Raw genomic sequence first — 26478 nt, 5'->3', positions numbered from 1 at the left:
TCAAAAAAAAAAAAAAAAAAAAAAAAAACAATGGCTGGCCGGGTGCTGTGGCTCACACCTGTAATTCCAGCACTTTGGGAGGCTGAGGTGGGCGGATCATGAGGTCAAGAGATGGAGACCATCCTGGCCAACAAGGTGAAACCCCGCCTCTACTAAAAATACAAAAATTAGCCAGGCGTGGTGGTGCACACCTGTAGTCCCAGCTACTCGGGAGGCTGAGGCAGGAGAGTCACTTGAACCCGGGAGGCGGAGGTTGCAGTGAACCGAGATTGCACCACTGCACTGCAGCCTGGCGACAGAGCGAGACTCCATCTTAAAATAAAATAAAATAAAGGCCGGGCGCGGTGGCTCAATCCTGTAATCCCAGCACTTTGGGAGGCCGAGACGGGCGGATCACGAGGTCAGGAGATCAAGACCATCCTGGCTAACACAGTGAAACCCCGTCTCTACTAAAAAATACAAAAAACCTAGCCGGGCGAGGTGGCGGGCGCCTGTAGTCCCAGCTACTCGGGAGGCTGAGGCAGGAGAATGGCGGGAACCCGGGAGGCGGACCGGGAGGCGGAGCTTGCAGTGAGCTGAGATGGCGCCCCTGCACTCCAGCCTGGGCGACAAAGTGAGACTCCGTCTCAAAAAATAAATAAATAAATAAATAAATAATAAAATAAAATAAGCAGTGTCTGAGTTTAACAACCTTCTCGCAATATTTCCTGAAAATGTGCTAATCGGCTCTCTCGAGCTGCTGGGAGCAGTTCCAGGGCAGCACAGAGCTGTTCCCTCCAGCGAAGGAGCCCACATCCACGTCCACTCACGGTCAAGGTGATACGCCCCAGCCTCACCAAGAGGCCCGGTGCTGCCTGCACAGGCCCCGCGTGGGTCAGTTTCTACCAAGCGGCCAGATATCCCGGGCATTTTATTGATCCTATTGACCACGGCAAATGGCCGCTAGCCACCAATTCAGCGCCAGCCCAGGCTCAGGGACTGTCACACGTGGTCCATTTAACTCACAGTAATCCTGTGCCATGGTTACACCACGTTACAGCTGAGGCCACGGAGGCTGGGTAAGAGGAAGGCGCTTGTCTTAGGACACGTGGTTAGGAGAGGGTAAGACTCAGACTGGAAACGTTTCTGCTGTCCTGACTAGGGGAGAAGAGCAAGGTGGGGGAAAGGGCACCTGTCCCCAAGGAGCCACCCCTGAGGCCTCCAGGGACCCTGATGAGGAGCTGAGGGGTCCTAGGTGGGGAGGAGTCATTCTCTTTTTCCCTGTCTCTGTCTCTTTCTCCCCCTGCACTTCTCTCTCCTTTTCTCCCATCTTCCTCTGTCTCTCCCTCTGTCTCTCCCCCTCTCTCTCCCTCCCTCTCTCTCCCTCCCCCGCATCTACCGCTTGCTTTTGTTTTTGTTTTTGTTTTTTTTGAGACAGAGTCTGGCTCTGTCACCCAGGTCGGAGTACAGTGGTGCGATCTTGGCTCACCCCAACCTCCGCCTCCCAGGTTCCAGCGATTCTCCTGCCTCAGCCTCCCGAGTAGCTGGGATTACAGGCACCTGCCCGACTAATTTTTGTATTTTTAGTAGAGGCCAGGTTTCACCATGTTGGCCAGGTTGCTGTCTAACTCCTGACCTCAGGTGATCCGCCCACCTCGGCCTCCCAAAGTGTGGGATTACGGGCACGAGCCAATGCACCCAGCCCCTGCACCCCCTTTCTATCTCTCTGTCTCTGAAATAAGTCAGTCAAGGATCCCACCCTGTGCACGGCCCACTATGTGACCAGCTGCTTGGCAGGGCCTGGGCCACTGCTCTCAGGGACAGGTGCCTGGCGTAGGCGGGGAGGCGCTCTCTCTCAGTTTACTTTTCTACAGCATACATTTCTGGATTGGTGAAACATTATCTTTGTCTTTAGAGGGAACAATAAAGCTATTTTCAGCTTGGAAACAAATGAGTCCAATGGTAAATAAACCCCCAAGGCCGGTGCTGGGCAGGCCTGCGGTGTCGTCACGGTGGAGGCCGCCAGCCTTCCTTCCCGGGAAGGGCTTGGTCTCAGGGTGGGGGGCACAGAAAGGTTGTGGGGAGCCCAGGAGCAGAGAGGCAGGAGGGCAAAGGAGACAGGGAGCATCCTGGAGTCACGAGACTGGACAGACCCGCAGGTTTTACGGATCCAGACACGGAGGCCCAGAGAGGGTGAGCGCCCTGCCCTAGGATGCACAGCCTGCAGGTGCTTGGTGCCACTTCCTGGAGCTCTGCCGGGCACCACGGCTCCAGGGAGTGCTCCAGTGTTTTCTCAGCACTTGGGAACAGATGGCTCCAACTCTCACCCACGGATGCCAAACATTTTCCCTGGTTACCCTGCTAATTTGCTCACAGCCTCCTCTTGTAAATAGAGAGTACAAAGGTTCCTCCGAGTAGCGTGTCTGCCGGGCAGACGCTGATGCCACAGGGAGAGGCCTTAGAAGGAGCCCAGGAAAGTCCCAGGTTAAGAGCCAGGTAACGCCCAGGTAAGGCTAGGATCCTTGGCTGACCAGGGGATCGTGGGAAGGACAGTGGCTCGGGGCCCCGGCAGGTCTGGGTTCAGGTCTTGGCTCTGTGCTCCCTTGGAGCCCAGCTGGGAAACTTGCACTGGCCTCAGGCCCTCTGGCATCAGTTTTCTCATCTGTAAAATGGGCATGTTAATGCCAAAGGCGTAAAACAGGAGCTATTATGTAGGCGCTCAGGGACTGGATGAATCTGTAGGAATCTAGCCATCCTTCCTGCCTTCATCTGGGGTCAACAGGGTGGGGGCTGCACCCTGGGCAGCATCCCTGCCCCTCTGTCCCCAACAGTAGTCCCTTCACCCAGCCCTTATGACAGAATTCTTCCAACAACACTTACCAGGTCCTCCTCAGTACCCAGCCCTGTCGCCAGGCCCAGAGAGGAGCTGATTCAAGCCTTCTGCACTGGGTGGCCTTGGACAGCTCCCTTCACCTCTCTGGGTTTCATTCCCTTGAGCCTCCCGCAGAGGTCACAGGGAGGATTCCGTAAGATGATGTGTGCTCAGAGTGCTCAGAGTCACTCCTACCATGCAGCAATCAGGGAAGGCTTCCTGGAGGAGGCAACACTAGTCCTTACACTTTACAGATGCATGGGCATGATTGGGTATGGCTGGTGCTTCCAGGGATGGGTTGGGTGCAGAGGCACCTCATGGGCTCGAGCAGGGCCTGGGATGCCCAGCTGCATGGAGGGGTTTGGAGCCGGCTGGAAGGGAGACTGTAAGCGGACTTCGGGTCCCTTGGGTCTCCCTCCCCCGCAACCTCGTTCACAGCAGCCCAGACTGTAATGAAGTGCTCCTTCCAGCTGACAGCTCCTGGAGCCGGGCCAGGAGGCTCCTCCTGTCCTAGGCCTGCCTCCAGCTGCTGCCTGCAGTCCCAGGAAGACTTTACCGCACCTCTCTGGCCTAGGGCATCCTGGGGGATGAAGCTCCAGGAGGCCACCTGTGGCTTGGGGCCCCAGTCCCAGAAGCCTGGCCTGGGGCGCGCCTCTCTGGTCTTCAGGACGAGGGATCTGGAATGAGAGTGGAGGCGTCCAGTGAGGCAGCTTAACTGGTCAGGGCCGACGGGACCAGGACCTAGGGAGGGACTGGGGCCTGGGGAGGAACCAGAATCTGCCTGGTCACACTGTGTGACTTGGGTGAGCTCTTCTACCTCTCTGAGCCTAGGCTTCCCGACTGTGTGGGATGTCTCCCCTCCTGTAGTCACTGTGAGGTTCTGAGCAGAGGACACTCTGGGCCCAGAGCCTGGCACGTAGCTGGTGCGGTGAGCGCCAACCCCTCCCTGTTCCTGCAGAGCCCTGCCGTTCAGTGCACACAGGCTGCCTTGCCCTCTCCAGAGAGGATCATGGGGCTTCATTTGTTGATTGAATTTGCTTGTTTGGCCCAGATGGTTGGGTCTCGTTTTCTTTTTTCTTTCTTTCTTTCTTTCTTGCTCCCTCACCCGGGCTGAAGTGCGGTGGCACGATCTCGGCTCACTGCAACCTCCGCCTCCTGTGTACAAGCGATTCTCCTGCCTCAGCCTCCCGAGTGTCTGGGATTACAGGCTCGCATCACCATGCCTGGCTAGTTTTTGTATTTTTAGTAGAGATGGGGTTTCGCCATGTTGGCCAGGCTGGTCTCGATCTCCTGACCTCAGTGGATCCACCCACCTCAGCCTCCCAAAGTGCTGAGATTACAGGCATGAGCCACCACGCCTGGCCATGGGTCTCATTTTCTCTTGCAAGTTTGATTCCATGGTACCTGAATGCAGGGGAAGCAGGCGGTGTCCTGTCCTGGCAAAGGCAGACATGGGGCTAACGCGGAACGGCCCAGGAACTCTGATCCTGGGGCTCAGGGAGTTTGCAAGGGGCGTTTCTGCCCATGGTCAGGCTTGCAAGCCTTGGTCCCTGGGCCCACCATACAAAAATTAGCAGGGTGTGGTGGCGAGTGCCTGTAATCCCAGCTACTTGGGAGGATGAGGAAAGAGAGTCACTTGAACCTGGGAGGCAGAGGTTGCTGTGAGCTGAGATCATACCTCTTCACTCCAGTCTGGGTGACAGAGCAAGATTCTGTCTCAAAAAAAAAAAAAAAAAAAAAAAAAGTTGCTGGAAGGAGAGAAACATGAAGAGAGCCCAGTGGGGCATACCCCCACCCAGCCCTTGCCGCCTGCCACTGCTATAGCCGGGCTTTCCAGGCCGGGCCGGACTCGCCCAGTCCTGCCCCTGTCTTAGAGTTGCTGATAGCAGAAATGCAGTAATGTGCCACCATGATGATGGCTGCTGCCATGCTATCAGACCCACCATTCCTCAGTGGGACCCCCGCCTCGCCACTCACCAGCTGGCTCCCTGGTCTGCAAAAGGTGCTTCACTGGGTACCCAGGTTCTTGTGCAAATGAGATGAGCTGACTTCTATGAAAGCCACTCCCTGCACCCAGGGAGACTGAGGAGGGGGGAGGCCCTTGTCCCCCGAAAGCCCAGCCAGCCAGCGCCCTCTCCCTCTGCCTTCCCAGGGAACCGTGTCCTGAGCAGGGCCCTTCGCCCCATCTCTGTCTGATCTCCACTGCGTGTACGGATTGACGGGAAAGATTCTAATGGGCTTTAAGTTAATAAGCTGGGAAGAAATTAAGTTTGATCTCTGCCAGAAGCAGATGGCACAGCTGCCCGGCCTGGAACAGCCCGGCTAGAGCAGTGGCAGGCGGCAAGGGCTGGGTGGGGGGATGCCCCACTGGGCTCTCTTTATGTTTCTCTCCTTCCACCAACTTTTTTTTTTTCTTTTTTTTTTTTTTTTTTTTGAGACAGAATCTTGCTCTGTCACCCAGACTGGAGCGAAGAGGTATGCTCTCAGCTCACAGCAACCTCTGCCTCCCGGGTTCAAGTGACTCTCTTGCCTCCTCCTCCCAAGTAGCTGGGATTACAGGCACCCGCCACCATACCCTGCTAATTTTTGTATTTTTAGTAGAGTCGGGGTTTCACCATGTTGGCTAGACTGGTCTCGAACTCCTGACCTCAGGTGATCCACCTGCCTTGGCCTCCCAAAGTGCTGGGATTACAAGCTGAGCCACCGTGCCTGGCTTCTCCTCCCCCCAACATTTTATTGTGTTTTATTTTAAAGAGATGGGGTCTCGCTCTGTCTCCCAGGCTAGTGTACAGTGATAGGATCACAGCTCACTGCAGCCTCCACCTCCTGGGCTCAAGCAATCCTCTCATCTCAGCTGCCTGAGTAGCTGGGACTACAGGAGTGGACCACCATGCCCAGCTAATTTTTAAACATTTTTTAGAGAACAGGGTCTCAGTATGTTGCCCAGGCTGGTCTCGAACTCCTGGCCTCAAGCAGTCCTCCTGCCTCACCTTACTATGAAATTTTTAAACATAAAAAAACAGTGGAAACTGAGCATGGTGGCTCACACCTACAATCCCAGCATTTTGGGAAGCTGAGGTGGGAGGATCGCTTGCGGCCAGGAGCTTAAAACTAGCCTGGATTACATAGCGAGAATCCCATTTCTATTTTTTTCAAAAAAAAGGGCTGGGCGTGGTGGCTCACACCTGTAATCCCAGCACTTTGGGAGGCTGAGGTGGGTGGATCACCTGAGGTCAGGAGTTTGAGACCAGCTTGGCCAACATGGCAAAACCCCGTCTCTACTAAAAACACAAAAATTAGCTGGGTGTGGTGGTGGGCACCCTGTAATCACAGCTACTCAGGAGGCTGAGGCAGGAGAATCGCTTGAACCCAGGAGGCGGAGGTTGCAGTGAACCGATATTGCACCACTGCACTCCAGCCTGGGTGACAGAGCGAGACTCCATCTGAAAAAAAAAAAAAAGAAGAAGAAGAAGGCGGCCAGGAGGTGGCAGCTTACCCTGTAATCCCAGTACTTTGGGAGGCAGAGGCTGAGGTGTGAGGATCACTTGAGGCCAGGAGTTTGAGACCAGCCTGGGCAACACAGTGAGACCTCATCTCTATTTTTTAAAAAGTGGAAAAAATCATACAGTGAACACTCACGTGCTCACTGCCCACATTCTGCTCTCTGCTTTTTCTGATCCCTACCTGTCTGTCTATCTAGCTCCCCATCCACCTGCCAATTCCAACTTTCCATGCATTTCAAAGTCAGTGGCAGACATTAGGGCACTTGACTCTTAAACACGCATATCGTTAACTAGAGGTCAAAATTTGTTTTTGTTTTTGTTTTTGTTTTTTTTTTGAGACGGAGTCTCGCTCTGTCGCCCAGGCTGGAGTGCAGTTGCACAATCTCGGCTCACTGCAAGCTCCGCCTCCCGGGTTCATGCCATTCTCCTGCCTCAGCCTCCCGAGTAGCTGGGACCACAGGCGCCCGCCACCACGCCCGGCTAATTTTTTGTATTTTTAGTAGAGACAGGGTTTCACCGTGTTAGCCAGGATGGTCTCGATCTCCTGACCTTGTGATCTGCCTGCCTCGGTCTCCCAAAGTGCTGGGATTACAGGCGTGAGCCACCACTCTCGGCCGAGGTCAAAATTTGGTATGGGCTTTGTTTAGTTTTGTTTTTAGGCAAAATTGACAAACAGTGAAATCTATACATTTCTTTTTTTTTTTTTTTTTTCTTTTTTGGAGACAGAGTCTCAGTCTCCCAGGCTGGAGTGCAATGGTAAGATCTCAGGTCAGTGCAACCTCCGCCTCCTGAGTTCCAGCAATTCTCCTGCCTCAGCCTCCCAAGCAGCTGGGATTACAGGCACGAACCACCACGCCCAGCTAATTTTTGTATTTTTAGTAGAGACGGGGTTTCACCCTGTTGCCCAGGCTGGTCTCAAACTCCTGAGCTCAAAGTGATCTGCCTGCCTCAGCCTCCCAAAGTGTTGGGATTGCAAGCATAAGCCACCGTGCCCAGCAGGGAAGCAGAAATTCTTTAACAAATTTCCCCATGCCCTTTCCAGTCATTGTGCTATTTAGATTTCTTTCTTTCTGATAACAGCTTTTCTGCTTATTTATAGTTTACCAGAAAATCATTTTACCCAGTTTTTCCTTTTTTTTTTTTTTTGCACACGGTGGAAAGCATCTTTTGTATTTCCCTTTGCTGTTCTGTATCCCTTAACACTGTCACGCTGCCAGCTTTCCATATTACTCTAAATCTTCCTAACCGCATAGCCTGGTGGTGACTTCAGATTTCTCTGCAGGGTTACATATTATTCCACTGATTTCTTTGGGCTTTTCAAATACAACAATCATGTCATCTGTTCCCCCAGGACGAGCAATGTAAATCGGGGACTCATCTTGGCCAAAGGGGACGATTTGCAGTGTTTGGCTATTATGACGAACATCTTTGTATATAAAAACTTTTCTGCATTTAGAAATAGTTCCTCAGGCCAGATTTTTCTGGACCAAACGGTAAGCATGTCTTTTAAGCCAGTTTATGTTCCAAAAGGATTGGTCCCATTTTCACTCCCTCCAGCAACCCAGCAATGGGGAGATCTGGGGGGGAAAAAAAAAAAAAAAAGCCTTGTGGCCGGCGCAGTGGCTTACGCCTGTAATCCCAACACTTTGGGAGGCTGAGGCGGGCGGATCACCTGAGGTCAGGAGTTTGAGACCAGTGGTGAAACCCTGTCTCTACTAAAAATACAAAAATTAACCAGGTGTGGTGGTGGGTGCCTGTAATCCCAGCTACTTGGGAGGCTAAGGCAGGAGAATCGCTTGAACTGGGGAGGCAGAGACTGCAGTGAGCTAAGATCACACCATTGTACTCCTGCCTGGGCAACACAGCAAGACTGTCTCAGAAAAAAAAAAAAAAAATGTACTGGGCCAGGCGCGATGGCTCACGCCTGTAATCACAGCACTTTGGGAGGCCAAGGTGGGCGGATTGCGAGGTCAGGAGATGGACACCATCCTGGCTAACATGGTGAAACCCCGTCTCTACTAAACATACCAAAAAAAATTAGCCGGGGCATGGTGGTCCAAGCTACTCCGGAGGCTGAGACAGGAGAATGGCGTGAACCAGGGAGGCGGAGCTTGCAGTGAGCCAAGGTCGCACAACTGCACTCCAGCCTGGGCGACAGAGCAAGACTGCATCCCAAAAAAATAAAAAATAAAAAAAGCGTTGCCCTCACCATGGCCAATGAGACCTCCCTTGGCTGTTTGCCTTCTCCAACCTCACCTCCCTTCTCCCCACTGCCTCTGTTCCCACAACAGCAAGAACAGTTCCTTCTGTTCTTGAATTAAATGAGCTGTTTCCAGACTCAGTACTTTGCACTGGCTGTTCCCTGTGCTGGGAACACCCTTCCCACTAACAGTTCCATCATTCAAATCTCTCAATTCAGATATCGCCTTCTCAGACCACCTGGATATCAAAGCCCATCCCTGTGCCCTGGTCACATGCTGGTGCCTGCTCCATCCCCATCTAGTCTTCCAAGCATTTGATGCTTCCGAAATTACTGTACTGGTTTATTGCCAGCACCCACCATTTAAGTGCAACTGGATGGGAGCAGGGACCCTGGAAGCGTCCCCTGCATCTAGAAAATGTCTCACATGCACCTAATAATGTTTTTATTATATATTTATTTATTTTTAGAGACAGGGCTTTGCTCTATTGTCCAGGCTCGGGTGCAGTGGCATGATCACAGCTGACTGCAGCCTCCACCTCCCAGGCTAACACAATCCTCCCGCCTCAGCCTCCCGAGTAGCTGGGATTACAGGCACACACCACCGTGCCCATCTTATTTTCGCTTTTTTTTTTTCTTTTTTTGTAGAGATGGAGTCTTGCTATGTTGCCCATACTGGTCTCAAACTCCTGGGGTCAAGCCATCCTCTCGCCTTGGCCTCCCAAAGTGCTGGGGTTTTAGGCGTAAGCCACTGCACCTGGCCTACCAAATAATTATTATCTGGAAACCTCCCCACATCCAGGACAAGGCAAGGAACCCCGCTGAAAGCTCTAGGCTTACGGGAAGCACTGGAGCTCATGAACTTTATTTTTATTTTATTTTATTTTATTTTATTTTTTCGAGATGGAGTTTCACTCTTGTCACCCAGGCTGGAGTGCAGTGGTGCCATCTCGGCTCACTGCAACCTCCGCCTCCCAGGTTCAATCGATTATCCCACCTCAGCCCCCTGAGTAGCTGGGATTACAGGCGCCCACCACGCCCAGCTAATGTTTGTATTTTCAGTAGAGACGGGGGTTTCACCATGTTGGCCAGGCTGGTTTCGAGCTCCTGACCTCAGGTGATCCGCCCACCTTGGCCTCCCAACATGCTGGGATTACAGGTGTGAGCCGCCGCGCCCAGCCGTCATGAACTGTAACTAGTTGGAGGAACGAACTGGGCCCCCCTGCAGCGGCACCCCCCACCTCTGCCCAGACAGCAGCACAGGAAGGAGAGGGGTGTCCCGCCATAAGCGTGTGTAGCCGCCTCCCACCAGGTGATTCCATTCACCTGGGAGAACACGGAGGCTCCCAGGTGAATGGAGTTATTTCACTCAACACTTCCTTATTCAGCTCCCAGTGCAGTCTGCCCTTCAAGCAAATATTTGGCTCCTGCCGTATGCCAGCCTCTGTATGCCTCACTGAGCACTGAGGATCCAGAGAACGAAAGCAGGTCTCTACTCTCAGGGGGCTTCCAGTCCTTTAAAAGGGATGGGCAAGGCCTGGAGCAAAGGTGCTGACTCCACTGGCTGTGTGGCAGAAGAAACCCTGGGGGCTCCCTGGAGGTGCTCACGTTGGAGATGGGGCTTAACAGGGAGAAGGAGCTGATCTGGTGGAAAGTGAAGGAAGGGCCTCAGGTAGGAGCCTGATGGGGGCCTGGGCAGGCCCCTGGATGCATCCCACCTGGTGGCTCAGACCTGGAGGGCCTCTCCTGATCCCCACAGACAGGCCCCCACAGGTGTGATTCCCACCTGGTTCCTGATTTCACCTTGAGGCTGGACCCTTCTCCCAGCCAGTAACACTCCCAGCCCCCCAGGGCTAGCTGATGTCCTATGCCTGGGCCCCCTGGGCTCTGCTCAGTCTGCCCTAGAGCCAGGCTACAGGTGAGTACAGGGAGAATAGGGCGGGGTCATGATTCCATTTACCTGGGAGAAACACAGAGGTTCCCAGGTGAAGGGAGTCATGGGAAGCAATCTAGCCAGTTCTGATCCCAAGCTGGGAGGAGAAAGGGAGCTGGCAGAGGTAGGACCAAGTGACGGCAGGACATGACTGAGGGCTGGCCACAGCCCCCACTCCTAGCTGGACTTGCTCTCCGCACCTTCTCCAGCACGTGAACTCCTACTCATCCTTCAAAACTTTCAATCTGGTCACCCAGTGGCCTTGTGACTGAACCTACCCACCCGCCAGCAGTGTTGCTAGCCTCCCAGGTGAGTGGACCTGTTTAGGGGGAGCAGCCTGGGCACCAAGGCTGAGGGGTGGGCAGCGAGGGTGGTGGGCTGGGTCAGCACAGGTCACCCGGGTCTACCAGGGCCACCATGCTGCACCCTAGTGTGTTGGGGATCCTGATTTCAGCCTCAGGCTGGGCCTGGCCCCTGCACAGCCCAGCTGGATGGAAGGGTGGGGGGAGGGAGAAAGGAAGAAAGGAGATGGGAGCAGAGAGGAGGAGGGGGAAGATGGAGGAGAGGAGAGAAGGAAGAGGAAGGGGAAGGAGAGGGAGAGAGGAGGGGGGAGAAAAGAGGAGGAGTGGGGATGATAGAATGGAGGCCGGAGGGAAGAGAGAGGGAGGACTGGGTAGAATGGGGAAGGTGGAGGAGGGAGGGAGAGGGAGGAGAAGAGAGAGGAAAGGAGGAAGAGGAGTGGGGAGGAGAAAGGGAGGAGGGGAGAAGAGAGGAGGGCAGGAGGAGGGTAATGGAGGACTTTGAAGGGGAGGGGTGGGAGGAGGGAGAGGGAGGGGGAGGGAAGAGAAATGGGGAGGAGTGGGACGGAGGAGGGGAGGGAGGAGAGAAAGGGAACGGGATGAGAGGAGGAGTGGGGAGGATGGAGAGGAGGGAGAAGGGGTAGGAGGGAGAGGGAGGGTAAGAGGAGGAATGGGAGGGAGGAGGAGGGAGAGGGGAAGAGAGGAGTGGGGAGGAGGGAGGAGGGGAGAGAGGAGGAGGGAATGGGAAGGGAAGAGAGGAGGAATGGGAGGAGGGAGAGGGAGGAGAGAAGGGTGACGGGAGAAGGGAAGAGAGGGAGGAAGGGCGAGGGGAGGGGGAGGGAGGAGGGATGAGCGAGAGGGTTGAGGGAGGAGGAGGAGGAAGGAGGAGGAGGGCGGGGCGGGGCCGAGCGCTGGGGGCGGGCAGAGGCGGGGCGTGGTGGCCTGGGCTGTGCTCGTCGCCGCGCTCGTGGACAGGGGCCGGGCGGACTCGGGGACCGGCGGAGGACGCCGGGCGCGCCCGGCCCGAGGCTGGGGGAGCGGGGCGCGGGCGCGCAGTGTCGGGCGCCTGGCGGCGTAGCAGGCGCGCAGAGGACCCCAGGCCGGGCCGGGCGGAGGTAAGCGGTGGCCGCGGGACGCGGGGAGGCGCCGGCGGGGACCTGTCGGAGCCTTTGTCTGCGGCGCGCGCGGTCCCCCGCCCCCTCCCGCCCGTCCGGGCGCTGTCCCCTCTCCCCAGACCGCCCCCGTCCCGGGAACCCGAGGCCGCCCAGACCGCGTCCTGTGCGGCCCAGCCCCCCGCGCCCGGCGACAAGCGCGGACCCGGACCCCTGGGCCCCGGCCATGGAGGGTGTCGGCGCCACCGCCTCCCCTAGCACCGCGCGGGGGTCCTCCCGCACGAAGTTCCTCCCCGGACCCTCCCGCGCCGCCCCATCGCCCCCCTGCCCCCGCCGACCCCTTCCTTGTTCTCGAAAAAGCGTCTGGGAGAGGCGGGGCCTGGCCTCCAGGGTCACCTCGGGGCGGCCCAGGGGGTCTGCCCTTTGCCTGGGGACGCAGGTCTGCGAGCCAACTTTGCGGCGGATGATGCCGGGGGGCGAGCGGCAGAAAGGCGCGGGGACCCAGGCCGGGGAGGGCGGTGGGTCCAGGGGCCAGCCTGTGGCCCCTGCATGCATCGGTCCCTGGGGGGGGCTGCAAGAAGGGGGTGGCCGGAGGGGCTTGAAACCCACCCCCAGAGGAGTTGGAGCAGCTTAGACCGCTGGGCTGCGGAAAGGGCAACAGAGACATCGTTAGCCCCGGTTAACGGGGACCAGGGGTGTACCAAGCATCAACTAACCAGGACTGGTAGTTGAGCCAGGAGTGCGAGCCCAGGCCCGCTTTCCAAGTGGAATTCGGTTTCCCTGGTTCTCCCTGGCCGGCCGGAGGAGCGCGGCCCCAGAGTGAGGCCAGACTGGCTTTGGGGTCCAGACCCCCAGCGCCTCCAGCTGCCCGGGGCCACGTTCAGGACTGCTGTGCACTTCAGGCCCCGTGGAAATGGGAGGAGCTGGAGGGGGTCACTGGGCCAGGCTCCAGTCTGAGCTGCATGACCCCCCCCACCCCCGACTTGACCTCTATGTGCCTCAGTCGCCCTCCCTGCAAAATGGTGAGAGGCCTTGGCCAGACGCAGTGGCTCATTCCTGTAATCTCAGTTCTGGGAGGCTGGGACTGAGGGATCACCTGAGGCCAGGAGTTCAAGACTAGCTTGGGCAACAGAACAAGACCCCACCTCTACAAAAATAGAAATTAAAAAAAAATAAATGAGAGAGGGGGTGGGAGCCCTGCCTTGCCCATAGCAGTGTTCTTTAAGTGGCAGCTTGTGCAACTGTTGAATGCCTACTGTGTGTAGCCGAGCCTACCCCACCAGCCACCCACCCAGTCCCTGTTTGTGACGTACTCTCAGACTCTCCTTCCTCTACTGAGTTGTGAGGTGGGGAAACTGAGACCTGAGGGATGACCTTAAGGCCAAAGAAGTGACCTGTGTCTTCTCAACGGCCCCCCGGGGCAGGCATCAAGGGGTCACGGCAGCTCAGAGTGGAGGAGCAGAGCCAAGCCCCTTAAATGCTGGGGTGGTTAGGCCAATGTGCATGTGGTTAAATTTTAATTAACGGGGGACAGGGCAGGAGGACCTGGGCTGCCTTCCCCGGGGGGCAGTAGGCTTGGATTTTGGGGGCTGGGAAGGACACAGTTGGAAGCCTGTGGCCCAGGAGAGATGGGGGCGAGCGACTGCAGCAGGTTCCCCACACCCTCCACCATGGGGACAGTGGCTGGCCAAGCCGGGCAGTGTGGGTGGCAGCTGCCCACTTTGCTGACTGAGCCAGAGGGGACAGCAGCCGCCTCCTGGCTGGATGCCAAGCACGTCCGCCTTCCTGGGTGGCGTGGCCTCTGGGCAATGCAGAAACATCGGCTTTCTGGCCAGGATTGTTCGGGGCACTGCACGTCCCGGGGAGCGTCTCAGAGGCCCTTACTGAACACAGACCAGGCCTTTCTGGGTTCAGATGTCCTGGGCTGGGCTGGTATCCTGAGCAGGTGGCAGGAGGAGCATTTGATTGTTAAAGACTGTCACCCTGACACCATCCCCTTCCCTGGCCCTGCAGGCCGAAGAAGGGCCCCGGGGTCTCTAAGCCTTTGCTGACTCTGGCACCTCCCAATGACTCTCGAGGTCAGGCTTGTGTCCACTTCACAGGGGAGGACAGGTGTGCAGAGCCCTCCCAGGGCCACCCTAGTTCAAGCCCAGCTCTGCTCTAAGCCTTGCTCGCCCCCACCACCCCCAGCTCCAGATGTGGCAGGAGGGCCAGGGCTGACAAGGGGCAGTCAGGAGAGCCTTGAGCCTAGAAGGGAAGATACGCCAGGCTTCTCAGCCCCCAGAAGTCCGGGACCGCCTCTCCCCTGGTAGTGGGCACTCATCACCCAGCTGTCAGGGGCTGAATCTCCCCAGTCCCCCAAAACCTGGAAATGGGACGTCTCTGGCTTCAAAGCCCCAGTGAGGCCCCAGGCCCCCAGCTCCCATTCAGGCTCCAGTTAAAACTCTGTAGTGAGCTAGAAGAGGGGGACGTGGAGTCACAGGGAGGTGCTTGGTAACCTGATCATCGAAACCTGCCTGGAGGCTGGGAAGGGAGTAAACTGAGTCAGGGGAGCTGGAGGAAATGAGACCCAGGAGATGGGACAAGAGCAGGCAGAGGTAACATGGGTCAACCCCAGATAAAATCAGGGTGGGCTGAGTGCAGTGGCTCATGTCTATAATCCCAGCACTTTGGGAGGCCAAGGTGGGAGGATCACTTGAGCCCAGGAGTTCAAGACCACTATGGGCAACATAATGAGACCCCATCTCTACAAAAAAGAAAAAAAATTAGCCGGGCCTGGTGGTGCACACCTGTTCCAGCTACTTAAGAGGCTAAGGTGGGAGGATCACTTGAGCCTGGGAGGCAGAGGCTGGAGTGAGTGGTGATCGTGCCGCTGTACTCCAGCCTTGGCAACAAAGAGACTGTCTCAAAAAAACAAACAAATCAAGTTTCCTCTGGGTTTGTGGGACCCCTCAGGGTGGGCTTCTTCCAGCCTTTCCACGGCTCTCCCACATACTGGGGAAACTGAGGCACTACATTCAGCACTCAGTGCTGTGCTGTCCTCTCTGTTAGCCTCAAACTCTGCGATGAACACAAATCCTTTCTCCATTCAGATAAATAAATACATGTTATTAGAAAAAGAAATCATTGGCCAGGCGCAGTGGCTCAGGCTTGTAATCCCAGCACTTTGGGAGGCCAAGGTGGGCGGATCACAAAGTCAAGAGGTTGAGACCATCCTGGCCAACATGGTGAAACCCCATCTCTACTAAAAATACAAAAATTAGCCAGGCGTGGTGGCGGGCGCCTGTAGTCCCGGCTACTCAGGAGGCTGAGGCAGGAGAATCGCTGGAACCTGGGAGACGGAGGTTGCAGTGAGCTGAGATCGCGCCACTGCACTCCAGCCTGGCAACAGAGTGAGACTCCATCTCAAAAAAAAGAAAAGAAAAAAAAAAATCATTTTAGGGGAAAAAGCTAGCCTGCCCCAGGCACACACAGGGCTGCCCACACAGTGCAAGCATCTCCATGACAGATGACTTAGTTCCTTCCTTCCCTTCTGAAGGTCAGGGCTGGCAGATCCAAATTGAAGCAAGAAGCACTGAGGCAAGACCACAGAAAGAACTTTCTGCCATGAAGGTGGTTGGCCCCAGGACCAAGGGTCACGGTGGCTCAGAGTGTCACACAGACCTGGGTTGGGGTCTGGGTTCCCCCACTTTCTACCTGTGAGACCAAGGGGACTCTCACTTTCCTCAGCTGAAAAATGAGTGGTAAAGGCGCCTTTCTCCCAGAGGATACTGCAGCCCAGTGCAGGCACGCACGAGGCTCACTCATGTCATCTGTTGTTTCCGACTGCCCCCCAAGTTCTGGTATCACACCACCAAAGTATTCCTCCACTCCATCTATTTCTTACCGTGCCTGCTGCCACCATGCAGGCCACCTTGGTTGTTCCCCAGGGCAGCAGTCTCTGAGCCCTCCTGCCCTCCGACCCCTTCTCCCTAGATAGCAATGAGGATGAGCATCTTGAGACACACCCGGTGAGGGCTGGGTGCAGTGGCTCAGTGGCTCACGCCTGTAACCCCCGCACTTTGGGAGGCCAAGGCAGGAGTTGGAGTTGGAGACCAGCCTGGGCAATGTAGTGAGACCCCATCTCTACAAAATAAATTTTTAAAAAATTAGCCAGGCATGGTGGTTCGAACCTGTGGTCTCAGCTACTTGGGAGGCTGAATCAGGAGGATACCTTGAGCCCAGGAGGTGGAGGCTGAAATGAGTGATGGTTGCGCCACCATACTCCAACCTGGGTGACAGAGTGAGACCCTGTCTAGGAAAAAAAAAAGACACCAGGTGACATTGCTTATCTGCTTAAAATTAACGTCCGCTGGATGGATAGAAAGGACAGTCCCCCAGGGGATACAGTCCCGGCCTCATGGCTTCGGGGCTGGGGTATCATCTCACTCTTCTTCCCTCCCCTGCTCTCTCTGCTTTCTCCAAAGCACAGGCTGCCATGGGTTCTGTCGGGAGCCAGCGCCTTGAGGAGCCCAGCGTGGCAGGCACACCAGACCCGGGCATAGTGATGAGCTTCACCTTCGACAGTCACCAGCTGGAGGAGGCGGCAGAGGCGGCTCAGGGCCAGGGCCTTAGGGCCAGGGGCATCCCGGCTTTCACGGACTCCAGTAAGTAGGGGTGCAGGCAAGGTGCGTGTCCTGCCCCGAAGCAGACTGAGCTGTGTGACCCCCAGTGAAGCCTTGGGGTATTGGGGAGCCATGGGTGGTCATGGACTGGAGGCAGTGCCTGTCAGTGTGGATTAGATCTGCTGCATAACAAACACGCCCACCGTCTCAGTGTCTCCGCCCTGATGCTGCATGTCCGTGCTTGGGGCCCTGCCAACAGCCCCCAGCAGAGGAGACTCTCTTTTTTTTTTTTGAGACAGTCTTGCTCTGTTGCCCAGGCTGGAGTGCAGTGGCCGGATCTCAGCTCACTGCAAGCTCCGCCTCCCGGGTTTACGCCATTCTCCTGCCTCAGCCTCCCCAGTAGCTGGGACTACAGGCGCCCGCCACCGCACCCGGCTAGTGTTATTTTTGTATTTTTTAGTAGAGACGGGGTTTCACCGTGTTAGCCAGGATGGTCTCGATCTCCTGACCTCGTGATCCGCCCGTCTCGGCCTCCCAAAGTGCTGGGATTACAGGCTTGAGCCACCGTGCCCAGCCAGGAGGCTCTGTCTTAACATGGGCTTTCGTGCTCGCTGGGTGGGTGAAGGGATCCATGGCTCATGCGCTGATCCATAAAACTTCTATCTGGAGTGACACATGTCACTTTGGTCGCACTCGTTGGCCAAAGCAAGCTATACCTCACTGCAAAAGAGCCAGGAAAGTGCCTGAGAAGGACTGGATGTGAGGTTCAAAGCTCTGGTTTTCAGCCCAGCTGTGTGACCTTAGGCAAGGGCCTGAACCTCTCTGAACCTCAGTTTCACTACATTGAGGAATTGGGCCAACTGACTTTGAGATCAGACTTGCAGAGTGGACAGCCCACAGGCTTGGAGTCTGACAGGCTCAGGTTCAAGACTGCCTCCCATCCTTCACCCACCAGGAGCTCCGGTCAAGTCACTGTTCTTCTCTGGCCCTCGGTCTCTTCCTCTGGAAAAGGGGGATGGTATTGTGTCAATGTGGCTGCACCAGAATCAACAGAATCTTGCTTGGGCCTGTCCCTGGCACTCAGGAGGCACCCTGTAAGCTATAGTTCTTTTGCAGGGAGCTGTTGTTTATGCTAGTACTTTAGGCTCAGAAACCTGGGTTAAGGCTGGGCACGGTGGCTCACGCCTATAATACCAGCACTTTGGGAAGCTGAGGCCAGAGGATCGCTTGAGCCCAGGAGTTTGAGACCAGCCTGAACAACCTGGCAAAAACCTCGTCTCTACAAAAACCTACAAAAATTAGCCAGGTGTGGTGGCACACACCTGTAATCCCAGCTACTTCAGAGGCTGAGGCAGGAGAATCACTTGAGCCCAGGAGGCAGTGGTTGTAGTGAGCCAAGATCGTGCCACTGCACTCCAGCCTGAGCGACGGTGAGACTCTGTCTGAACAAAAAAGAAAAATTGGCTAACTAAAGTGGGAGCTAGTTAAGCCAGGCAGGCAGGCAGTCAGGAAGGTCATGGACAGTCTGGAATCCACGGACAAGAGCTTCTTGGAGTCTCTGAGCTCCAGGAAGAGCTCAAGGCCTCACCTGATTAGGTCAGACCCACCCAGGGTAATTTTCCTTTTGATGAACTGAAAGTTGATGGAGAAGGAACTTGAATTGCAAAACGCCATCACAGCAGCAGCAGGGCTAGTGTTTGAACCTGGGGACTGTCCTTCAGCCTGTCAAGGTGACCATAAACAGACCATCACGGTCCCCCCCTCGCCAATGTGGCTCCCATAGACATCTCCCTAAACCATGTCTTCTCTCCAAACAAAGGCGGTGACAAGGTCATACTGCCACCGAGCATGATGCAAGAACCCTGTACAACCCTAAACGTGCTGACCCCTTCCCCAGCAGGACAGGCAGAGGGTGCTCACTCTTCCCCTTCCATATCCTATAATTTTTGTTTTGTTTTGTTTTTTGAAAACAGAGTCTCGTGCTGTTGCCCAGGCTGAAGTGCAGTGGCGCAGCCTTGGCTCACTGCAACCTCCACCTCCTGGGGTCAAACTATTCTCCTGCCTCAGGCTCCTGAGTAGCTGGGACTATAGGCTTGCACCACCATGCCCAGCTAATTTTTTCTATTTTAGTAGAGATGGGGTTTCACCATGTTGGCCAGGCTGGTCTCGAACTCCTGAGTTCAGGTGATCTGCCCGCCTCGGCCTCCCAAAGTGCTAGAATTACAGGCGTGAGCTGGTTTCCTGTCCATCAAGCTGGTGGCTTCAGTGGCTGTGATGGCGTGGGTGTGGTAGCCGTAGCCACAGTATTTGGTGGCTTTTGATAATAGTCAGATGACAGAGGTATCTGGAGCAGAGGGGAGCAGGGGTCACAGCGATGGACAGTGGCCTTGGTGATGGAGGCCGAGGTGATGGCCATCGTCCTGTGCGGAGGCCGCAGCCATGCATGGAGGGTGCCCCGTCTCACCTGGTGTCTCTGGCTTTAGCACTGGAGGAGCCGGTGCCTGATGACCGCTACCACGCCATCTACTTTGCAATGCTGCTGGCTGGCGTGGGCTTCCTGCTGCCGTACAACAGCTTCATCACGGACGTGGACTACCTGCATCACAAGTACCCAGGTGGGTCCTTCCACGGTCACGCCCGGCCACTCAGCATACTCCATCATGGCCTGGGGCTTCCCAGAAACCCCCGGGTGGGAGGGTCCTACCCAGGGACCCATTTTATTCGGATCTCGGCTCCACTGTGAGCTGCTGAGTGACCTCAGGGCAGCCACTCACCCCTCTGGGCAGCGAGACCCTTCTGGGAGGTTGCATCTGGCAGGGGTCAATGCAGAGGGTGGGGCCTCCCTCAGCACCTGCTGTCTCTGGCCCTCCACAGGGACCTCCATCGTGTTTGACATGAGCCTCACCTACATCTTGGTGGCGCTGGCAGCCGTGCTCCTGAACAACGTCCTGGTGGAGAGACTGACCCTGCACACCAGGATCACCGCAGGTGCGCCGGGCCCCACCACGGGATGCCTACCTGTTGTGGCTCCCATGTGCCTGGCCGGTCATCCACTCGCCCAGTTTCCCTGAGCCTCACTCGCCTCGTCTGTAAAATGGGCACACTTCCTAGGGCTGCCCTGGGGTCTGGCCGTGGTGGGGCCTCTGTACCCCACCACATGTCCCTGGGCCCCGCCCAAGCTCTTCCCCACACCCAGTGTGTTCTTCCTTTTCCATTCCTCTGCATGGTGTCATCCAGCTTCAAGGCCTGGCTCAAATGGCGCCTCCTCCAGGAAGCCCTCCGGGTGCCCCTGTTAGACTTGTAAAGCATCCCTGGCCCTCCTTAAAGAAGGGCAGAGAAAGCCTCCGACTGACTATGCAGGAGGGGCGAGGAGGAGGGGGACCCCCACCCAGTTGGCTCCACCGCTCCCCTCACTGGCCTCTCCCCCAACAGGCTACCTCTTAGCCTTGGGCCCTCTCCTTTTTATCAGCATCTGCGATGTGTGGCTGCAGCTCTTCTCTCGGGACCAGGCCTACGCCATCAACCTGGCCGCTGTGGGCACCGTGGCCTTCGGCTGCACAGGTAGGAACCGGGGCCCGGGGGTGAGGCCCTGAGTGCCCACTTCTGACCCTGTCCCACCCCAGCCCTGGTCTCCTGCTGGTGGCATGTGACATGATGGGAGCCGGGCTGGCTGGGTGCCAGGTGTGTGTCCACCTGCATGCCAGCGGGCACACCTGCACACCCAGGCACACTGGCTCACACCCACACGAGCCTGTGTATGCAGTGTATGCACAGCATGTAGCCACAGAGACTCTGAGGCAGCTCCTGGTTTCCCTGGTATAAACAGGGCTTCAAGGACTGTTCTGCCTTTGTCACCATGTCACTGTTTCTCTTGGGCAATGGCTTTCAGTAGGGTCTGACTCTGTCACCCAGGCTGGAGTGCAGTGGCATGATCATAGATCACTGCAGCCTCAACCTCCTGGACTCAAGCTGGTGAGCCAGCCTCCCACCTCAGCCTCCTGAGTAGCTAGGACCACAGGCACATGCCACCAAGCCTGGCTGATTTTACAAAATTATTTGTAGAGACAGGGGTCTCTCTATATTGCCCAGGCTAGTCTTGAACTCTTAGCCCCAAGCAGTCCTCCCACCTCGGTCTTCCAAAGTGCTGGTATTACAGGCACGCGCTATCGTGCCTGGCCTTACAAACTTTTGAAAGCTACTTTTTATTTTGCAAAAATTTCAAACCTACAGGAAAGCTTGCAAGAATGATACAGTGAAGTCCTACACGAGCACTCTCTCCCCCCTCCCTCCACCCCTCTCTCTCTGTACTTAAATTTCTCCCTAAGTATATATAAATATAAAATACATCTTTCCCCTTGTACCATTTGAGAGTTAGTTGTAGATGTCATCACCTTTCTTGCCTAATTACTAATACTTCAGAGTGTATTTTCTACCAGTCAAGGCATTTCTTTTCTTTTTTCTTTTCTTTTTTTTTTTTTTTTGAGACAGAGTCTCGCTCTGTCGCCCAGGCTGGAGTGTAGTGGCACGATCTCAGCTCACTGCAACCTCCGCCTCCCGGGTTCAAGCGATTCTCCTGTCTTAGCCTTCCAAGTAACTGGGATTACAGGCACGCACCACCATGTTAGGCTAATTTTTGTATTTTTAGTAGAGACGGGGTTTCACCATGTTCCTCAGGCTGGTTACAAACTCCTGACCTCAGGTGATCCGCCTGCCTCAGCTTCCCAAAGTGCAGGGAATTATAGGTGTGGGCCACCATGCCCGGCCGACATTTCTTCTATAACCACATTGCAATTGCCAAAATTGGGAAATTTAACTCTGATGTGATACCATTGTAAGCTACAACCCATATTCAAACTTCTCCAGTCATTGTGATAATGGTTTGTTTGTTTTTTTGAGACAGAGTCTCCCCCTGTGCGGTGGTGGATCTCGGCTCACTGCAAGCTCCACCTCCCGGGTTCACACGTTCTCCTGCCTCAGCCTCCCAAGTATCTGGGACTACAGGCGCCCGCCACCACGCCCAGCTAATTTTTTGTATTTTTAGTAGAGACGGCGTTTCACCGTGTTAGCCAGGATGGTCTCCATCTCCTGACCTCGTGATCCGCCCGCCTCAGTCTCCCAAAGTGCTAGGATTACAGGCGTGAGCCACTGTGCCTGGCCCCGATAATGTTCTTTATAGCTTTTTTTTTTTTTTTCTGACCCAACATACTCTCTAGATTCATAACTTTCCTTTAATCCAGGACAGTCCCTCACCCACCCCTGTGTTTCATGGCAGTGACATTTTGCAAGGGTCCAGGCCAGGCTTTGTAGACTTTCTTTTTTTTCTTTCTTTTTTAGAAATGGAGTCTTTCTCTGTCGCCCAGGCTGGAGTGCAGTGGCGCAATCTCAGCTCACTGCAACCTCCACCTCCCGGGTTCAAGGGATTCTTCTGCCTCAGCCTCCTGAGTAGCCGGGACTACAGGCGCCCGCCACCACACCTGGCTACTTTTTGTATTTTTAGTAGAGATGGGGTTTCACCATATTGGCCAGGCTGGTCTTGAACTCCTGACCTTGTGATCTGCCCACCTCAGCCTCCCAAACTGCTAGGATTACAGGCGTGAGCCACTGTGCCTAGCCAGCTTGGTAGACTTTCAAACTCTTTTTGACCGTGACTTTCAGGAAGAAAGAAATACATTTTGTATTATGGCCCTGTAAACACATGTGTCTATTTATAAATGACATCAAGCCTTCATGAAATAATACTCCCAATGCTACTGTTCTGTTTTGTTAAAAAACAAAAAAATGCTGTGACTTGACTTTATTTTTTTTAGAGGCAGGGTCTCACTCTGTTGCCCAGGCTGGAGTGCAGTGGTGGGATCATGGTTCACTGCAGCCTCGACCTCCTGGGCTCAAGGGAGAGCCCAGGCCCCCGCCACGTAGCTGGGATTACAGGCACAGGCCACCACACCCAGCTAATTTTAAAAAAATTTTTGTCACCAGGCATGGCGGCTGTTGCCTGTAATCCCAGGATTTTGGGAGGCTGAGGCGAGCAGATCACAAGGTCAGGAGTTCAAGACCAGTCTGGCCAACATAGCGAAACCCTGTCTCTACTAAAAATACAAAAAATTAGCCGGGTGTGGTGGCGGGCGCCTGTAGTCCTAGCTACTCGGGAGGCTGAGGCAGGAGAATCACGTGAACCCAGGAGGCAGAGGTTGCAGTGAACCGAGATAGTGCCACTGTACTCCAATCTGGGCGACAGAGCGAGGCTCTATCTGAAAAAAAAAAAAAAAAATCATAAAAACAAGATCTCACTTTGTAGCCCACATTGGTCTTGAACTCCTAGACTCAAGCGATCCTCCCTTCTTAGCCTCCCAAAGCACTGGGATTACAGGCGTGAGCCACAGTGCCCAGCCTTGACCAGAAGATTTTAGTTAGACAAAGACTGCCCCCAAGGCTACTTCCAGTCATGGATTTGCTAGACTCCAAGGTAGGGGCCTGTACACTTCTATTTTCCCTAGATCCTGATCGATTTCTGGCTGTATTATTTAGGATGAGAGGGGTTATTGCTGTATAGCAAATTAACCCAGAAATCTCAGTGGCTCCATAGAACAAGCCTGACTTCTCACTCTTGCTGCCTGTCCTGTCTAGAGGGTGAAGGGTGTTATGTTCCACACGGTCTCTCAGGGCCTCAGGCAGACAGTCCTCTCCCCAGTCCATAACACATGGCCTCTCCTGTCCCTGCCCATGGGAAAAAGAAAGGTTGAAAGTCCATGCAGGCTTTTCACTGCCTTGCCCAGAAGTGACGTGTCATTTCTGCAGATGTTTCATCCGCCAGAGCTTGTCAATGACCCTGGCTGACCCCAAGGGTACACTGGTTGGTGTTCCTACTGCTGCGTGTCAAATCTCTCTGCCATTAGTGGTGTTAACGGCTGTTTATGCACCCTTGAGTTCTCTCAAGCTAGTGCATTTCACTCAAGTTGACAGGTGATAATGGTGTCTCCGGATTTTTCCTCTTTCTCTCTCTCTCTCAAGTGCAGCAATCCAGCTTCTACGGATACACGGGGATGCTACCCAAGCGGTACACACAAGGGGTGATGACCGGGGAGAGTGAGTATCTGCAGATCCCCCGGGGAGGGGGTGCTGAGCTGCCCTGGGCTCTGGAAGCTTCTTCCCGGGGGCTCCCCATGATGCGCCCCGGTCTGGGAGGGAGGCTTACAATCCCTGGGCACACTGAGCTAGGGACAGTGATCACCATCTTTCCTGGCCTGGCTGGGGGTAGAAAAGGGGTAGACTCCCACATGGGAGGGACATGTGGGCCCACACATGTGTGTGCTGTGTTTCTGGGGTGTGTGATCCTTTGTGATGGGGAAAGCTTGTGTGTCTCTGAGCATGTGGCTGGGTGTGCGTTTTGTAAGTCTGTGTGTGCGCGTGTGTTAGGGAGTGGGCCCCATCCATGGCCGTGAAGTCATGGACATCACGCCATGCCTACAGCACCATGCTCTCCTTGTAGCCACGGACACACAAGCCACCCCCTGGTCAGCACCCCACGTGGGTGTCTCACGGGCTTCTCAAACTCACGTCTCCTCCCCCTACCCTGCCACTCACACCCGCCCCTTCTCAGCAAATGGCACCCCCTTGCTCATGCCTGAACCTTATATGACACCCGGCCCTTCTCCAAGTCCTAGTTCTGTCCCCTGGCCTCCAGCCCCTGCAGAGGGGCAGCACTGGCCCCTGGCAGCGACACTGTGTGCGTGCAAGCCCCTTCCTCCCAGGGTCCCCAAGCTTCCTTCTGTGCCTGGACCGCCCGGGGTCAGTGCCGCCCAGGCAGGAAGCGGAAGCCCAGATCAAGACCCACGTGGGCCTGGTTCGTTTCTCCCCTTGGGGGCGTTCTGCAACCCTCTGCCTGGTGCTGAGGTAGACCAGACGCCCCGGAGCTCCCAGACTCCCATCTTGACCGGTAGATTTTGTGGTGGGGCTGAGCCAGAATGGGTGCAGAATTGTGCCGGCACACTGATGTCAGGTGGTTTATGGAGCCAAGGGCCCCGCAGAAAAGACGCACTCAGAGCCCTGCCCACCCTCACGGGGTGGCCCACCATGGCCCTGACCCACTCTGCCTCACACTGGGCAGTGGCCCATGGCCACACTAAGAAAAAACCCACAGCCCGCCCACCCCAAGGCCCTCCCTCCCAGCCTCGTGACCCTAATCGCGGCTTCCAGCGCCTCAAACATGAGCACTCAGCTCACAGCAGTCCCGGGCCAGGAACACCCGTCCCCAGGCTGCATTCCCGGCCCTGTCCTGCAGACCTCCGCGTCAAAGGCCCCCAATGGGACAGGGGTCCTCTAACTGCCCCCCACCTCTGCGCGCCCTCTGTTCCGTTTCTTTCTGCCCCCTGCCTGAATCACGCACAATCTTGTTTGCATCCATCCTCTTCCCACCCTGCGTCCGTGTGTCATCGTGGCCCTACTGCGTCCTCAGAGCAGGAGGGTGCAGCCACACAGCAGGCACTGGGTAAATGCCCCACGGTGGGGGTGTGTGAGCGGCGTCGGGGTGGGGCTGCTGTGAGGGGCAGCTCCTGTGAGCAGCTCCTCTTGTGGCTGGGGCGGAGCTGGGGGCAACCGGAGTTGGGGCCGGAGAGAGACGGGACTCAGGACTTAGATGGAGTGGCAGGGGGCGTGGCTGGGAAGGGAGGTGGGGCGGGGCTGTGTGGGGCCAAGCTGAGTGGGGGTGGAGGGTGGGATGGAGCTGGGCGTGGCTGAGTGGGGGCGGAGCTAAATGGGGTCGGGAAGCAGCTGGGGCGCTTACTGTAGGAATTGCTGGAAGGGGCTGGTGGAGCTGGTCTGGTTGTGGGAGCGGGGCGGTGGAAGTGGGTGGGGCCTGCGGTTCTGGGAGGGGCCTGTGGGTGGGGGCAGGGCCAGTGGTGGAGGGCGGGGTCGGCGGTGGTGGGAGGGGCCTGTGCGTGGAAGGGGGCGCCGGTGGGTAGGGGTCTGTGTGGGCGGGGATGGGTCGGGGCGGAGTGGTGCAGGGAGCTGGGCGGATCAGGCCCGGGCCCACTGTGTATGCCCTCCAGGCACGGCGGGCGTGATGATCTCTCTGAGCCGCATCCTCACGAAGCTGCTGCTGCCCGACGAGCGCGCCAGCACTCTCATCTTCTTCCTGGTGTCAGTGGCACTGGAGCTGCTGTGCTTCCTGCTGCACCTGTTAGTGCGGCGCAGCCGCTTCGTGCTCTTCTATACCACACGGCCGCGTGACAGCCGCCGGGGCAGGCCAGGTCTGGGCAAGGGCTCTGGCTACCGCGTGCACCACGACGTCGCCGCCGGGGACGTCCACTTCGTAAGTGCGCATCGCCCACCTCTGTTCCCTCCTCTGTCCCCACCGCGAGGTTGGGAAGTACCCGCGGCCCAGCCCGTCCCCTGCACCCCAGGCTGCGGCCTCCCGCTGTGGCGGAGACCACTTCCTGCCAGCTCCCTTTATTCTGTGGACTCAGCTGTGGGTTCTTAGTGGCACCCCCACATCCCGTGGCCTGAGGCCCCACCCTGCCTGCATCTGTGGTCTGGGGCTCTGCCCAGCTGCTGTATCCCATGGCGTGAGGCGTGCGGCGTGCATGGCTCCTGTCCGCAGTGACACCCCACATGATGTACACTAAAGTTTCCATCCCTGGGACAGCCCACGTTGGTTCTGGGGGAGTCTCAGCCCTCCTGGCTGTGCCAACCCACGTTGGAGATTCCTCCTGCAAGCTCAGCCTGGCAGCAAACTCTCTAGGAAGCTCACACCCTTCCTCCCTAGAGACAGGACACCAGGAGGGAAATCAGGGCTCAGGGATAACCCTGGGTTCCCTGAGGGAGTATAGCGGGGCCCCCAGAGTTTCCCATATAAGTCACCACCAGCCAGCCAGGAAAGGGAGTGGTCTCCCAGGTGAGGATAGACAGGCAGAGAGGGAGGGCCAGGGGCTTGTTCTCTGGCCCCTGGTTCTGCTGAACTTCCCTGTCACACTGCCCCTGT

General features: G+C 56.2%; 1 protein-coding gene across 1 annotated transcript in view; it reads left to right on the top strand.

Moving 5' to 3' along the window:
- Positions 1-2351: 2351 nt before the first annotated feature.
- Positions 2352-26478, top strand: part of SLC29A4 (solute carrier family 29 member 4) — a 30513-nt gene continuing 6386 nt past the window's right edge. Inside the window, exons 1-7 of the mRNA XM_025402067.1 lie at positions 2352-2475; positions 16365-16544; positions 18986-19117; positions 19377-19490; positions 19935-20063; positions 23511-23585; positions 25547-25809. Of these exons, the coding sequence (XP_025257852.1) occupies positions 16376-16544; positions 18986-19117; positions 19377-19490; positions 19935-20063; positions 23511-23585; positions 25547-25809 (882 nt within the window). The 5' untranslated portion in view covers positions 2352-2475; positions 16365-16375. The remainder of the gene's footprint in view (positions 2476-16364; positions 16545-18985; positions 19118-19376; positions 19491-19934; positions 20064-23510; positions 23586-25546; positions 25810-26478) is intronic.

This window comes from Theropithecus gelada, chromosome 11 (genome assembly GCF_003255815.1).
Source record: "Theropithecus gelada isolate Dixy chromosome 11, Tgel_1.0, whole genome shotgun sequence".
NCBI lineage: Eukaryota > Metazoa > Chordata > Mammalia > Primates > Cercopithecidae > Theropithecus > Theropithecus gelada.
Note: the sequence above shows the minus strand (reverse complement) of the source record. Positions and strands in the feature narration are given on the sequence as shown.